Source organism: Camarhynchus parvulus, chromosome 2 (assembly GCF_901933205.1).
Source record: "Camarhynchus parvulus chromosome 2, STF_HiC, whole genome shotgun sequence".
NCBI lineage: Eukaryota > Metazoa > Chordata > Aves > Passeriformes > Thraupidae > Camarhynchus > Camarhynchus parvulus.
The window spans coordinates 24,632,248-24,648,126 of NC_044572.1; the positions used below are offsets into that span (position 1 = coordinate 24,632,248).

The window sequence follows — 15,879 nt, forward strand, 5'->3', positions numbered from 1 at the left end:
GAAAGGGGGATGTTTACTGATGTATCTGTTTCTGTTTATCTCCTGGTCTTCCAAGGATGGTGTCGCTTAGACCTTAAAAACCCCTAAGAAAACTAGAAAAACCCTACTTCTTAGGAGCAGGTCAATTAATCCTATTAAGAGCTAAAAGAATTTCAGTCTGGTTTGGCATTTTACTTCCTCTGTGGCAGCAATGACTCCACTTTAATGTGACCAAATATTTTGATCCTTATGAGTCCATTTCAACTTGAGATATTCTATGGTTCTATGATTTTGTATATATGTTAATCTGAGCATTTCAGAGTGAAGGGCAAAGGAAATTTGCAAAGTCAAGAATTCTTTGATTTGATTTGTTTTCAATATCTCCCTCAATTAGCATGCTAATTATTTTATGTGTTTCAGTTATGATGCAGGCTGTCATGTTATTCTGTAACTCTGATGACAAGTAATACATTTACAGATTGGCAGCTAATTTTTTCTTGTTTCTTCCTTTGTTGACCTTTCAATAGCCTGGAGTTATTTAGTAGTAGCTCACAGCGATTATTTTGCTATCCTGTTGATCATTCTTGCACAACACTTTCCATCAGGATAGCTGAAGTTATCATTTGGTTTTCTTTTTCTGTGGTTTCTACAAAAATTGAGAGCAGCTGGTTTTCCTTGCTCTACTGGGATAAAACTGGTTCTGAGGTGGTTAGGACTGTTTGCTTCCTTGTGCTCTTCTGTTTGAGTACACTGGCCCTTGTCCTTGTCTTACACAGAACTGTCACATGCCCCTGAGGTGATAATGGTCAGTGCAGCAGCTCCAACAGATGTTTGACAGTGCTGAGACTGAGATAAAAAGTTCAGTAGTGTGATCTACAGTTTGCTTGACCTTAGGAGAAGATGTTTTAAAGAGAGCTTATGCTGCTCAATTGATCAGGATTATAGGTGCTTATTGATACTTCATGCTTTTGTAGATTCTGTAATTCTGTTATGTATCTTGCATGTATCAGGTGTATGTTCTCTGCAATATGTCTGCAATCTACTCTTTTGTAGCCATTAGCTGATGGACAAGTGAGTCACAGTTAATGAAGATATGAGTCTTAATATAATTTAAGAATATTTTAAAACTAATTCCTTTTTTTGTTTGTTTCTTAGGGTTCTGTGGCAAAACCTCATATAATTGTAGTAGGAGCTGCCACGGTAAGTTATACATATATAGAGGATTTTAGTGAAGAAGGAAGTTCTTGTAGGATAACTTTTAATGTTTTCAAGCTGGTTACATGAGCAAGTTGTTAAACACAGTTTGGAGTAAAATATTTATTCTCAGTGAATTTGTTGTTACTAAAAGTACTTTTAAAATATCAGGTATGCTTTATTATACCTGTGTGATGTACAGTACTTGGTTTTTGTCAGCAATACTGGTTAATAAGCATTAATTTGCTTTAACCTAGCTAATAAAGTGGATTTAGTTAAAAGCAGATTATTAATTTTAAAAGTTAAAGTATTTGCATACTAACTGAAGTGTATTCTTAATACACCTTTTTCAGTCACAAAATTCGACTTTTGAGCATGGCCCAATCTGGGATGGTCTCTTTCACCACATATATTTCTTTTATATATATGTATATATATATATGTGTGTGTGTGTGTATGTATGTATATATAGGTAAAAATCATAATTTTACATGGATAATTCAGCAGTTTAAGAGATTGGAGTTCAGGAATCTTGTTGCACTGGAAGATTCCACCACTGATATGCATTGCAGCATCACAGAAAACAGGGCTGACAAGTACCAGAAGAGGTGTCCTGACCCATCAGTTTGCCACCAGGCAGGATGTTTCTACCTATGTTGCACTTGGCAAGAGTCAACCAATTCTTTAAAACTTCCAGGGATGGAATTCAGCAGGCCCCCTTAATTAGTCTGTTCTAGTAACAAAGTCAAATCAAACAAACACTTATCTCATTATTTCCACATTTAATGTCCCTTGCTTCCAAATATTTGGGAATTGGAATTTGGAAAGAATTAGCTAATTTATTTTCATAGGAGCTGAAATGTAAAGGGGGGGAAATATGTTGCATTTAAAACAAAATCCTTCAAAAGCACTTTGTTTTAGAGACAGTTGAGGCACTCTACCAATCTGGAAACTTGTGGGCATGCCCATCTAAGAACGAACTCCCTCACTTGTAAGAGGAGGTCATGTGTGTTTGTAGCCCTCCACACATTTCCTGAGGCATCAAAAATTCTCCTTTTCCTTTAGGTGAACCCCTAAGTTCCCTTCCTCTATAGGATCCACATAAATATTTGAGCTTTAGGAATTGTAGTAAGCCTAGAATATAATTTCTCAGTCTGAGACTGTAGCATTTATTACTAGGATGAGTCATTGTACTCCATATAGAAAATGACATTATATATGGATAATGTTCTGGCATGCAGAAGGTCAGGTTGCAAAGCTGCAGGACTCTTAGCTAAATAATTCCCTTTACTTGTATGTATATATTAGCCCTAGCTTGTTGCCTTTTGTGGACAGCAGGAGATAGAAACTAACAATATGCAGGGCAGGCTCTGCTCTTTTTAACACTAGTATATTTATGCAAAACATTTAATATGATATCTAGAGTTGAGCAAAGATAAACATCCTCTATTTTAAGGGGCTTCCAAAAAAATAAAAGCTTCAAAAATCAAACATATCAGCGACCTCACCATAGCTGACAGTGGTGTGGTATCCTGCCACTAGATTAAACTGGTGCGTGCTCTTGGTGTGTGCTCTTGGACTTTGTTGCATTTTGAAATTTACCTATATCTTTAACTTAGCTCTTGGGTTGGCCATGCTACTTCAGCCTGGACATGTCTGTCTTAAGATGGCAACTGCATAACAGTTTATAAATAGAAGTCCTATAAGCTGGAGGAGCTCCAGCTCATCCAAAAGTCACTTGCTTTCGTATTTTGGGAAAAGGAGCTTCTCTGAGAGTGTTATTACCATGCCCTGCTTCTTAATTCCTCACTTCCTGTTGCATGGAACATGCTCCTTTAACTGTCTGTTAAATACTGTTGGTGTTTCAAATTAAGTATTTAGCTGCTGGGAGAAACTGGTTCTTTTTTTCCGTTGGGAGTTCTCAGAGCAGCTGTATGTTATTTGGCTTCACAAAGTATTAATTTATATTGAATAATATTTTCAGGAAGTGCATTAATCAGTGTACTTGTCTTATGATGAAATTTTTATGTGGCTGTTTAGAGATAAATAGGGTTTGCTACATTTAGGCTAATTGTTATGGTTTTGCTTTTTTTAGTTTTTACTCGGTCAGTAGAGATACAGTAACACTTTAAAAAGAAGCTGCCTCCATTTTTCATACAGTGTGGGAAATAATTGTCAAAAGTTAGGAGGAATTAATGAGTGGCTACAGCATTCTCCCAGGGATTTCTTATAGAAGATTAAACCAGAAATTAAAATGGCTCTTGTTTTTGAGGTTTTTTCCCCTTTGTGGATATCTGCAAAACAGATGGAAATATTGGAACTTGATACCACCATCAAGTTTTGTTTGCATGCATCTCTTGCTGTAGTCAGTCTAGAGGGGAATTGATTGAACTGGCCAAGATTTTTCAATAACAAGAGTGGCTTTGCTACTTCATTGTTGGATAAAGCCAGGAGACTTTGAATTAAAATTAATTTATGAAAAGTCAAATATACACATAAGTTGAATGTTAAATACTCTGTATTTGGATGATGTGATTGAATGTAATTATCTGTCTGGATAGCTGCTTGGTCCAAAAGAATTTTTTTAGCACTTTTGAAAAGAAAACTGAAGAAATCTAGCTGTATTGAAATAATGAAAAATAGCTACAAATGGAGCAAGGGAATCAATTAATTAGGGGTCCTCAGACATACATGTTCTGAATTTATTTCTTTTTTCTCCAGTGGTCTATCAAGATTCACAATGGCAGCAACGAAGCTCTTGCACAATATAAAATCAATATCACTTCAATTGCACCTCTTTTGGAAAAATTAGCAATAAGTAGTGATGTTTACTGGGTCTTACAAGGTAAAGTAATGAACAGTAGGTAACAATTTTTATCCTCACTGTCTGTTAAATCATTATGTTGGAGGCTATGGAAAACATAATCCATACTGCTTACTTGCAGATTGAAAAAGGTGTTGGTTGAGCTTCAGTCTCTCCTTTCTTGCAATCATAACTAAGCTGATACCTAAATAACTCCTGGTAGAGATTTCAAAGCTCTAGCAGGAAAAACCTTTGCCTCATGAACTCTTAATTCTTGGTTAGCTTACTCTCAGACTCAACATGCCAGGTCTGTTCCCCCTGTGCTGTGCTCTGTGCATACCTCCTGGGAGTCCAGAGCACAGGTGCATGCAACAGCAGTATTCCTGTGTTTTTTGTTCAATTGAATTTTCAGGTTATATTAATAATAGAAGAAGTTGAACAAGTGCATCCTCTGTGTGTGTCTAGAATGAATAGACACTCTTGAGAATAGAGAGAATTTAAGTCCCTAGAATGAAACTTGTTTCCCTACGCTGTGATGAGAAATCATGGCTCACAATGAGTTAGTGACATTTTTATTATGGCACCAAGCTTACATTGTTTTGCTTTTCTTTAATAAAACTAAAATATTTCCCTGAAAGTGAGCAATGAGCTCATAGGTGGAATGTTCTCCTGGTTTCTTTGCCACAGGACACAGCATTTTAGATTGTCATCACCTTAGTTACACACACAGGCAGATTTTGAGCCCTGTTAGCAATATACCCAGCTGTACCCTTACAGTCACATCCAAGTTCCTATCAAAGATGGTTCCAGAGGTAAATCTGAATCAGCAGATCAGTTTCCCATTCCTTTCAAAGCCATGGTTATTTATACCAGAAGCAGTTAGCTGTCAGACTTGTCCCACCATGGTACTGCTAAGGACCTTGTCCATTCACATAATCTCTGAGCTCTTTAGTAGCCCAAGTGGGAGGAAAAGCGATCTGTACAGAGTTGTCTAGACATTGGTTATCCAAATATAGGGGTACCTATAGGTACCAAAAGTAAATCAATCTGCATCTCACAGAGTGTGTCACAGCAGGAGCTTTTCACAGGAGCTTAAAGACCTCTGGCTGACCTTTTGATCTAAAACCCCATATCACTTTCTTTTAAGCTTTACATAATTTCTGAAGCCTGTAGGCAATTAAGTCAACCTTTTTCTCTGTAAAACTGAGATTCTGCCATAAGTTAAACTGGAATCAAGAAGAGCAAGTGGAGTACGTTTATGACTTATGAGAAGTGAGGAGCTGTTTTTTTTCCACAGAAGAAAAGAGGGTTTGAGAAAGTTTGGTTTGTTGTTTTTTTCATATGTCTATTCTGCTGTCTGTCTTCTGCCCTTTTTCCTTTGGAGTCTTTTCTTGGGTGATTCCATTGCTGAGAGAAAGCATAAGCAGCTCTGCACTTTAGCATTATCTGCTTTTCCTGGATTCAGAGAAATTAAACAAGCATTCATGTTTGGCCAGAGCTTTCTAACCTACAACTACATATGCATTAATAGGGAATGGTGATAAGAACATTTAGTGATAAACAGCTCTGGTAACTGTAGCAGTCATTTATTCCTTGCTGTACATTTTTTCTGTACAATTAAACAATTGTGACCTGTTAAATGAAAGCAGCCTGTGCAACTTGAGCTAAGGAAACTCGTTGATAAGTCTAAGATTAATGCATTCATTCTTTGTCCTTTGAAATTCAGATCCTGTTTACGAAGATATGCTGAGTGAAAGTCGGAAAATGATCACTAATGAGAAAATAGATGCTTATAATGAAGCAGCTGTTCGTATTCTGAACAGCAGCTCCCGAAATTCCAAAGCTAAAGTTAAAGTGTTCAGTGTATCAAAATTGATAGCACAAGAAACTATCATGAAGTCTGCAGATGGCCTGCATCTCCCTGAATCAAGCAGAGATACAGTAAGTGTTTTTATCACTGGTCAACATTGACAGTATTAATAGTAAAACAAGATCTGAAGTGAATGTTCTGAAACTGCAAACAGTATGGATGTAATGAGGACTGCATTTGTCAGGGAATTTTGTTCAAAAAATTCCAGTGGTTTGGAGTGCAGTCAGTTTTATAGGCATTTTAAAAAATATAATTGCAGAAACATTAGTGCATAACTGTTTTAAAATAGCTGTTAATCCACTAGATCTTTTAGATCCTGAGTGCAAACTTCATGCTTTCATGTATATGAATGAGTTAAGGTGGTAATGACTTGTAAAGCAGTGCTAAGAAGTTAAGTCTTAAATTTCCCCCTATGTGTCCAGAAAATTTGGTTTGGTGAGGAGCATGAAGAAGCTAATAAACACACAGTATGGATCTCCCTGGTTGCATGGAGTGCCTCTGGCTTTATTTCTTCTCTTTTACTAATCAATATGTATATGCATGCAGTGAGCCCCTCTGAGCTTTTCTGCCTGCCCTTTTTGTGAAGGAACTTTCCCATTATGTCACTTTTAGTTCCATTCCTTCGCAGGTTTAAGTTGCTTTAAAGTCCTGGGTGAACTAAATGTCATCTTACCACATGTTTCAGTCTCACTGTCATGTTTTAGAGACTTGCATTATTGTGCCTCTTTAGAACCCAAGCTTGTGAGCTGTTTTTCATTTACAGAAATAATGAGAGAACCCTCCTGTTCTAAGATTAGCCATTTTTGCTTACCTCTAGAAGTTCAAGTATTTTTTGTTTGGAAGAAGTGTTTTGACTGGACTGTTAGATGCAACTGGCTATATGGTGGGACTGGAGGATTTTATTTTTGTAATGATAAGGGAGAATTGCATGTCTGATGTCAGCGCATGATGCAAAAAAATTTCTTTTGATGAAAATGTTAACTTTCTTATTAGAAATTAATTACCAAAACTGCTTATTTTTTTTACAGAATGCAATGATTCTTATGAATGTCTACTGCAATAAAATAATGAAGCCCATTGATGGCTCCTGCTGCCAGCCTCAGCCTCCTCTCACTCTGATACAGAAGATAGCATTCTGTTTCTTTACTTTGTCCATTTTTGGATATTTAATTATCAGCTTAATTCATCGGAATAATTATCGGAAGAACAAATCATGCACTGATTTGGAAAGTGGAGAGGAGAAGAAACCTGCCATCAGCACACCTAACGTTTCTACTTTAGAGATGCTCTTACACTGCTTTTGCAAACTTGGTCTAATCATGACCTATTTTTATCTGTGTGACAGAGCAAACCTTTTCATGAAGGAAAATAAATTTTACACACATTCATCTTTCTTCATACCAATCGTCTATATCTTGGTTTTGGGGGTATTTTATACTGAAAATACCAAAGAGGTAATGATCACCTTGACATCCCACTTAAAATGTTGTTTCCCACTTTGTGTGTAAAATAGCCCATTTCTGAGTATTCAAGGTTAGTGTTTCAAAGTCAGTGTAACTCACCTGCAAAAAATGCTGTCTCAAGCAGTATAATGTCTGCATAGAATTAGATGCAAAGGCTTTTTGAAGCCATATGGATGTCACCACTTCAGTCATTCTCACTCTTCCAAACTGGAATCAGAGCTCAGCTAAAAGAGAATTTAAATCATGTTAAATCTGTGCCCACTAGACAAGACTTTTGCAGTTGAGAGAGACCCATTTACCCGTAAAGTGGTTTATTGTTTGAACTTTTTCTCCTCATTTTGTAGATGTTCCTTGTTCTGTTTGGAATAGCAACACTCTTGTTTTGTTTTGCATTAGACTAAAGTGTTAAATAGAGAACAGACTGATGAATGGAAGGGCTGGATGCAACTTGTTATTTTGATTTACCATATCTCTGGAGCAAGCACTGTAAGTGATTTGAATTTCTTTTGCTTTTAGGGGGAATGCAATTTGGGTATGTTATTTCAAAAGAAAGATAGTGTAAATGGACATTAGAACTGAATAGAATGAGTCAATAATGCTATTGTTTCTGTTGTTTTAAACATGGTATTAGCAGAGTTAGTTTTTCTCTCTAAGTGTAGATTTGACTGATAAAAACATTATATATGTTACTTGACCAGTAAAAAAAATGTGTCCTCTGTGTAGAATATTGCATTAATTTATTTTTAATTGCTAGCAACTTGAAACTGTTGAAGGTGAACTTTCAAAGAGCCCTTCTTAAGTCTCTCATAACTAGTAATAGAATATGGCAAGTGTAGAGCAATAAATAGAAAAAATTGATTTTAACATCAGACATTAGGACACTGAAAGAACTTAGTAAGAAACAGGGCAATGTACCACAGTGTTTCTTTTCTTAGTTAAATCTGATTTAGTGCAATGCAGAAATAGCATAAAAGAGATTGGGCAAAAGGAAAGCCAAAAATATTTACCTGGACATTTATAAAAGGTACTTTATTTTTCTCAACAGTTTTTGCCTGTGTACATGCACATTCGAGTTCTCGTTGCTGCGTATCTGTTTCAAACAGGTTATGGGCACTTCTCATATTTTTGGATAAAAGGGGACTTTGGTGTATACAGAGTGTGTCAGGTAAGAATATCTGCCTACTATTTTTATAAATAAATTTTTCAGATAGCAAAATATCTATAATATATCTGTACTCTCTAAATAATGTGATATCAGATCACTTAACCAAGGTTTAAACTATAAAAATGGCTGTTGTGTCTATGTAATCTGAGCTGTTTAATTGGTAGTGTTTATCTAATACAAACTTAAACCATATAAATGATACTTAAAATGTAAAAAATGGAATTATGTACACTCTAAAATTACAAGACAAGTATTTTCTAGTAAATAGCAATGGAGATTCCATTGCAGGAGCAATTTACAGTATATAGCAATATGTAAGTAATGAGCCAGGTGGGCTTCCAAAGACAGTGTATTGGAGCCTACATTTATTAATAAAGAAAAATATTTTTCACACCATAACAACACTGGACGACATAGTTTTGTGGCTTTCCTCCTAGGTTTTGTAGCGTGTGGCTTTCCTCCTAGGTTTTGCAGCATATGCTGTAGTACTTGAATTTTTTTTCTAATGCATATCTTTTATTGCTATTAGGTCTTACATTGTCCTGTAACACTGGTCATTGTGCTTATTAAATGTACATTTACAGCCTGGTGATGCCATTACCCTGGCTTTAAATTAGCTACCCTAGATAGCTTTTTGGGGGGAGGGGTGAAAGAGACATTAACAGCATCCAGCAACTAGAGCACTTGCTCCCCAGCCTGGGAAATAGTCAGATAGGGTTAACCTTATTTTCATCACAATCTCTACCCAAGCAGGTCAGGGTAGGACAGGTCCAGAACCGCATAATCAGCCTGCAGTCCTGCATTGCCCTGCTGATGTTCCCTGTGCTACTTTATCCGTGTTTCAATGTAAAGTACATAGATATTTTTGTACAGTGCTAAAGGAACATGTCCTTATCTTTCTCAGCTTTGCCTCCCAGTTTACATATCCTCTGTCTTCTCTCCTCTGACACCCCTCAGGTTTTATTTCGTCTCAATTTCTTGGTTGTGGTACTATGCATAGTGATGGACCGACCTTACCAATTCTACTATTTTGTGCCATTAGTCACTGTCTGGTTTATGATCATTTATGCCACCTTAGCTGTATGGCCTCAGATTGTCCAGAAGAAAGCAAATGGTAGGATTTCTTTTTTTCTTTCTGCTATAAAACATGTATGTTATTACAATGATAATCATACAGAAATGACATTGTTAGTAGATCTCAGTCTCTTTGTTAGTCAAAATATGCTAAACAGCTGCTCACAGAAATACAGTTTGTCATAGGTGAACTAGGTCAGTTGAAAAATATAACAGCTGATGACTAAACTCTGCCTCTGGTTACAGTCAGATTAGAATACTTTTTAATAGGTTTTGATCATCAGGAATGTGTTTTACAAGAATTGTGACTTTACTGGATGGAAATGAAAACCATAGGTTGCGCTGTCTGTGCTCACTGGGGCTGGGGCAGTGTCTGTTGGGCACTCAGGGTGCAATGTGAACAGGGAGTGTTTATACTATCTCGTTCTGTGCTGCCAAGGTGTCTGTCCAGCTTGAGCACCAATTCTGCCTTAGCTGGCCAAATAAGAACATGGGGCTTGCTTTCCTAGTATCTTAGATTAAATGAGCTATCAGAAGTATGTCTTGTGGTACAAATATTTTAAATAAAAATGGAAGTGAAATCCCAATTTATGTGTTGTAATTCATTAAAAAGCTGTAAAGCATGTGGTAAATGCTTATTATTTAATTTGCCTAAATTAGAACTAAAACCTTAAGAGCCTTAAATCCTCATTCCCTTTTGATGGAGGAGTATCCCCATTTTATAGCCTGAAGATATGACCATGAAATATACCAAATACATACGAGGAATAGATGCTGCAAAAATACACTTGAGTAGTTTTACAAGCTATCTCAAAGGCAAATATCTTCCTTTTTTTGTTTTTTTTTTTCTACAATGGCACTTCTCTTCCAGAAACAGAGAAATTACTCTCATGTACTTTGGAGCAATAGTGTACTGTGAAACCAGAAAATCTTTCAATGATAGCTTTCAGTTGTTTGTGATCCTCTTTACAGCTGCCAATATGTATGGTTGGAGGGGGAGATGATCTCTGTTGCAATGCTGAGGTTTGGGTAGAGCTTAGTTGACAGCTTTGAGGAGTAGATTCTCAGGCTTGTTTCAACAAGATGCTTATCCTTAATGACCTGCAGTTGAACTTTGGAGTAAAACTGATATCTCAAAGTTTAATAATATTTACTCATTTCACATGACAAAAGGAAGGCATTTTTATGTATATATTTATTTATACTCACCTGGAATAAGGACTGCCTGTGCGGAGTGTTTGGGAAAGCAGAGGTTTTAAAACAGTGTTTCTGTTTGAACACCTAAATTATCTTCTTTATGTATTTTGTCCCAGTCTAAGAAATGAGGCTTAGTTTAGGCTTAAAACTTCATAGATTTTAGGCTGCTGTGAATGTTTATTTTAATGGCTTAAAGTAAAATTTAAATGTAGATAGTGATAAAATATTGCTGGCAATATTTGAACATTTATTTATGAATGGATCTATTACAAAGCATAGCTACACTAAATAATTGGCAGTTATTACTTAATGTGTCCTGGGGTTTGCTGTTGAAAAATTAATGGCAGTATAATGATTAATTTATTTCTTCTTCAGGGAGCTGCATGTGGCACTTTGGTTTACTGCTGAAACTGATTTGCTTACTGACATGTATATATTTTCTGTCATATTCTCAGGTTTGTAAATCTTGGCTATATTTATCCTTAATGACCTAGGAGTATATTATTACCTGTCTCTACTTTTTGATGTGCTCATAACTTGTGTATTTGCTCCAGTATCATAAATGCAGAAGAAAAAAAATGAATCTTTTGATTTCTTCTCATATTTGAATTGGTTTGGGTGCTGGAAAAACCCACAACTGTCTGTCTTACTCATTGGTTTGTTATGTTTGACATATTCTCAATGTACTACTGTGAATGCAGTAGATACAAGGGCCTGTGCTTTGGGTTTGGGGTGGGGTTTTTTCATGTGCTTAGAGTTACTGGGTTTTGCCAGCATGTGGGGATGCATATGGTGATATGGTGATAACAAAGTTCTGTGTCCCTTAGAGACCTAGTGTTGGCTTTGATATCACATCAAAAGATTGGTTCTCAGGCTAAATTAGCAACTCCCTGCACGCTGTAAGTACAGCTGACAGAAGTCAGGGTAGAGTTTGTCTCTCCAGGATCTTACAGGAGGGTTGTGTGGTTTTAATCCCTCACTGGTTTTCAGCCTGTTGAACTGTAGTCTTGGAGTGCATATTCCTTATCACAACCTTAGTGAATCTACTAGTTCATCTTAGTGTACCTATTAGTGGATCTCTCCCTGTGAGGAGCAGTACAAAATGGAAGGTGTGCAAATACCTCAAGGGGAGGCAAAACTCAAACTCTCTCTCCTGTGAAGTTTTTTTCTTTCCTTTTCCTTTATCTTTTCCTTTTCCTTTTCCTAGCTTTTACTAAGGAATCCTGGTTTTTTTTTCTAGTGCCATGTAGCTTGTGAAATAAGGGTAGAATAATATTAAACATGTTATTGGTTTAAATTTAGTAAATACAGTTGACGTCAGTGTTAATGCTTTTTCCATGTTTGTCTTTTACAGGGTGCATTTGAGAAGATATTTTCATTTTGGCCATTGTCCAAGTGTTTTGAACTGAATGGGAATGTCTATGAATGGTGGTTTAGGTGGAAGCTGGATCGCTACGTATGTAACATTTGCATAAATTTTTATTTGTCTTTTAAATTTATGTTTTAATTTGTGGGAAGAGGGTTGTTTTCCTGCCCTCTGGAGAAAACAGGAGTTTGCCCCAGTGTTTAATAAAAGACAAAGCTGCACCCTCTTTAGTATTGCAAATGTCTATCTAAGCCTTGCTTAAAAGATGGAGGTTCATTTATTTGCTTCTGGATTTAAAAAAAAATAAGTATCAAGTATCCTAGATCTGTCTTTTCTCAAAAATTTTACTGTGAAAATTTAACATCTGTAGCACTTCAGGCTGTTGAAAGACAAGGAAAATTACTGCTTTCTTAATAATACTTTTTGGAAGTTGTATCAATTAAGGATATATTTCTTTTAAGGTAACATGGAACATTAAAATCAGCATCTTGGTGCCCAAACCAGACTACTCTTGTACCTGTTTTTAAATTATTTTTCATTGGGAAAGTGCTTTCCTTCCTTCAGTTATTGACTCTGCAATGTGGGGGAATAGAACAGGGAGACATTGGTCTTTTTTCCTTTTCTTCTTGGCAAAGGTGAGTGGAGTTTCTAAGATGGAAGCCTTTAAGTGCTGGACTTACCCTTAATGGGATCAGTGCCACATGTGTCCCCCTGGGGCAGTCTGGGTGGCAGAGCACTGTCACACCCGCGGCTGCCTGGCAGCAGCACACCCTGCCTGGCAGCCCGTGCTCCCTGCTGGCTCCTGTGAGCACTGTGGGCTGGGTGGTGCTGCTGAAGAGCAGAACTCAAAATAAGTACAGAGGACAAGCACTGTGTGGGCCTGAAACGGCCTCATGTTGCCAGCTGATGAGAACTTGGCATAAGATTGTAAAACACTCAGTTGAAGAATTGTGGTTGTGAGAGGGGGAAGCACTTGTCCTGCTTCTTGGATGTTTTCACCTGCCAGTTTGGGAGAAAGCCAAAGATTTGTGGTTTTTCCCCAGAAAAAGCCTTTTCAGTAGTGACGTAGATTGCAGAGGGGATAGTAGATACCTGAAATCTTCTTGAAATTCAATTGTCTTGTCTTTAATGCTCTCTGAAGCATTAGTAGAGGTTCTTTATTTGTAGGTTTTGTGTTGAGTTAAAAATTCAGTTTATGACTATCTTGTGTCATAAAACCAGAAAGTCTGGTTTTGTTTGCTTGAGTAAATCTGGGAAAAGGACCGTTTGTATCATAGCTTTAAAACTAGTTTATCTGGTAGCATTTCTAGTAAGAGTTTATACCTGAAGTACTAGTAAAAGCCATGAAATATAAATTGCATTCTGTTTGTCTTTTACAGGTGGTTTTTCATGGGATGCTGTTTGCTTTTATTTATCTGGCATTGCAGAAACATCAGATGATATCAGAAGGAAAAGGAGATCCTCTTTTCTCCAACAGAGTTTCAAATGTTTTATTATTTATTTCAATAGTGTCCTTTTTCGTAAGTATCTACTATAACCTAGTATAATCAGGTTTGTAAATATATGAAAAATAACTTTTCTGAAGTTGTTGTTTAATCAGTATTATCTAACAAACCTTGAAAAATCAAATCTTTATCTGGAGATATTTTAGCTGGGTTTTTCAGTTCAGCCCTACCTATCTACTCACTTAAAATATTTTCTGTTCAGTCAGATGTAGATGAAAACATCATTACTCTTTCAGTTTATTTCAAAGCATAAAAGAAAATTGGATGATAAAAATAACATGGTAGATAACATAGCTCTTATCTCTACACTTGATTGCTTGTCTGTTTTTGATAAAAAAAGTTTTACTAAGAATTACTCATCAGATAAGTATTCATTAGTTGCAAAGAAGAATTTGAGAGAAACACAAAGGTTAAATCATGTAGGTTTTTTTCTGTTAGTGTCCCATATTTTAGTGAACCTACTAATGATAAAACAATTCAAAATATCATACTCATGTTTCATTTTTATATGTCCATATAATTGCTACACAGACAAAATTTTTAATATCTTTTAGACCTACTCTATTTGGGCTAGTAGCTGTAAAAACAAGACAGAGTGCAATGAGCTACATCCTTCTGTTTCTGTGGTGCAGGTAATTATTAGTCCTTTTTGAGTACTGTGATAGAATCTAGTCTCTTCTTATTTGAGCTTTTTTAAAAATTGTTTGAAAATACATTTGTGCTTTTGCATGGAATGTCAGATATTGAGCTTCATTCCCATGTCTGAAAGTGAAAAAGAGTTTAACAACATTAGTCAGTTTTTCATTGCCTTTAAGCCCTGAAATTGCACACTGTGATTTTGGTTTTGATTTATCTGGATGCCCTTAGTGTAGGTTTCATATGCACCATTTAAGTCCAAACCCAACTTTTGACCATTTGCATAGCAGTGGAAAAGAAGAAAGCTGTGGAAGAGAAGAAAGGTGTAGAAAAGCAGGAGTGTTTGGGAGGTATTAGTGTACGAAGCAACCTATGGAACCCTGTAGTCACTTCCAGACAGAGAAGATGTGGGCCACAGAGCCATTCATGTGGTTTTCTTCAATTTAGATGTTCCTCTTGCTGTGTGCCCTGTCCCACTATACCCCAACTGTCTCATTCTATGCCCTGTTTCTTTTCTCATTATTTTGTCCTGTTCTCTTGAGGGGCAGCAAGAGGGATAATATTAATTTTTAATATTATTTTGTCCATCTTGACACCCTCTCTTTAAAAATTGAGGGTTAACTCAAATTTGTGGCCACCTTTATTTTAGGCTGGCATGGTGTTAGATGTTTTGTGACCATGCCTAGGAGGCATGTAGTAACACCTGTCAGTATCAAGGCCATGATTCTACTGGAGATGTTAATGTGACCTGCTATGCTGTAAGCATTTGTGTACAATATTTTTAGTTTCAATACCTACTTTGTTAAGTAAAAACTGCATGGATTTTTGTTTGGTTTATATTTGTATTGGCTTTTAAAGAAATTTTAATGCATGATGCACTTAGTGCAGTGAAATTGGATACACTTTTTATGTGTGTTTGGCTTGTCATCCACAGTCACTTTCTTTGTTTTACCTTTTTTTTTTTTATTAAACCAAAGATTTTAGCTTTCATCCTCATCAGGAACATTCCCGGATATGTCCGATCTGTGTATAGCTCATTCTTTGCCTGGTTCGGCAAAATTTCTTTAGAGGTAAGTAGAATGACCAGAAGTACAGTGAATTAAAACTTAGGAATGTTAGGTGGTGTTAGGTGGGTATTGTCTAGATTGGACTATAACATAGAGAAAACATTTATTGGCCTACTGAATACCATGCTGTCATGTTTGACCTCTTTTAGCATTATAGCTCTTGTTGCACTTAAGAATCATGGCTGAAATAGCAGTCTCACAGTAGCAAGCTTAATTCTTGTGCTGTTTTAGGGGATGGGGTGATTAAAGCGGTGGGAGTGGAGATTAAATGCTAGAATATGCTGTGAGGTTTATTCAGCTGGAAGATAAAAATTTAGGCCAGTTGAAGAATTTGCATGGATTTTACTTACTAGTGTATGAACACTTCTAAATGTGTTTGCCCTAGAAAGCTTTTTGTGACTAATAAAGAAATGTACCGTTACAAATAAACCCCTTCTTAATGCAAGTGTTACCTTGTTCCATTGAGTGTATATTTTCCAACAGTAGGAATTATCTTCCTTCCCATTTTATTTGCTCTTTAGTGATATTAACTGTGACATTTTATTGTATTACTAAAATAT

At 36.3% G+C, this 15,879-nt stretch overlaps 1 protein-coding gene across 1 annotated transcript in view; it reads left to right on the forward strand.

Moving 5' to 3' along the window:
- CASD1 (CAS1 domain containing 1) overlaps nt 1–15,879 on the forward strand; it is a 28,739-nt gene that overhangs the window by 10,068 nt on the left and 2,792 nt on the right. The window contains exons 6-17 of the mRNA XM_030944226.1: nt 1,135–1,179; nt 3,895–4,018; nt 5,703–5,917; nt 6,875–7,300; nt 7,706–7,795; nt 8,355–8,474; nt 9,432–9,588; nt 11,121–11,200; nt 12,100–12,201; nt 13,491–13,631; nt 14,171–14,248; nt 15,230–15,322. Coding sequence (XP_030800086.1) covers nt 1,135–1,179; nt 3,895–4,018; nt 5,703–5,917; nt 6,875–7,300; nt 7,706–7,795; nt 8,355–8,474; nt 9,432–9,588; nt 11,121–11,200; nt 12,100–12,201; nt 13,491–13,631; nt 14,171–14,248; nt 15,230–15,322 — 1,671 coding nt within the window. The remainder of the gene's footprint in view (nt 1–1,134; nt 1,180–3,894; nt 4,019–5,702; nt 5,918–6,874; nt 7,301–7,705; nt 7,796–8,354; nt 8,475–9,431; nt 9,589–11,120; nt 11,201–12,099; nt 12,202–13,490; nt 13,632–14,170; nt 14,249–15,229; nt 15,323–15,879) is intronic.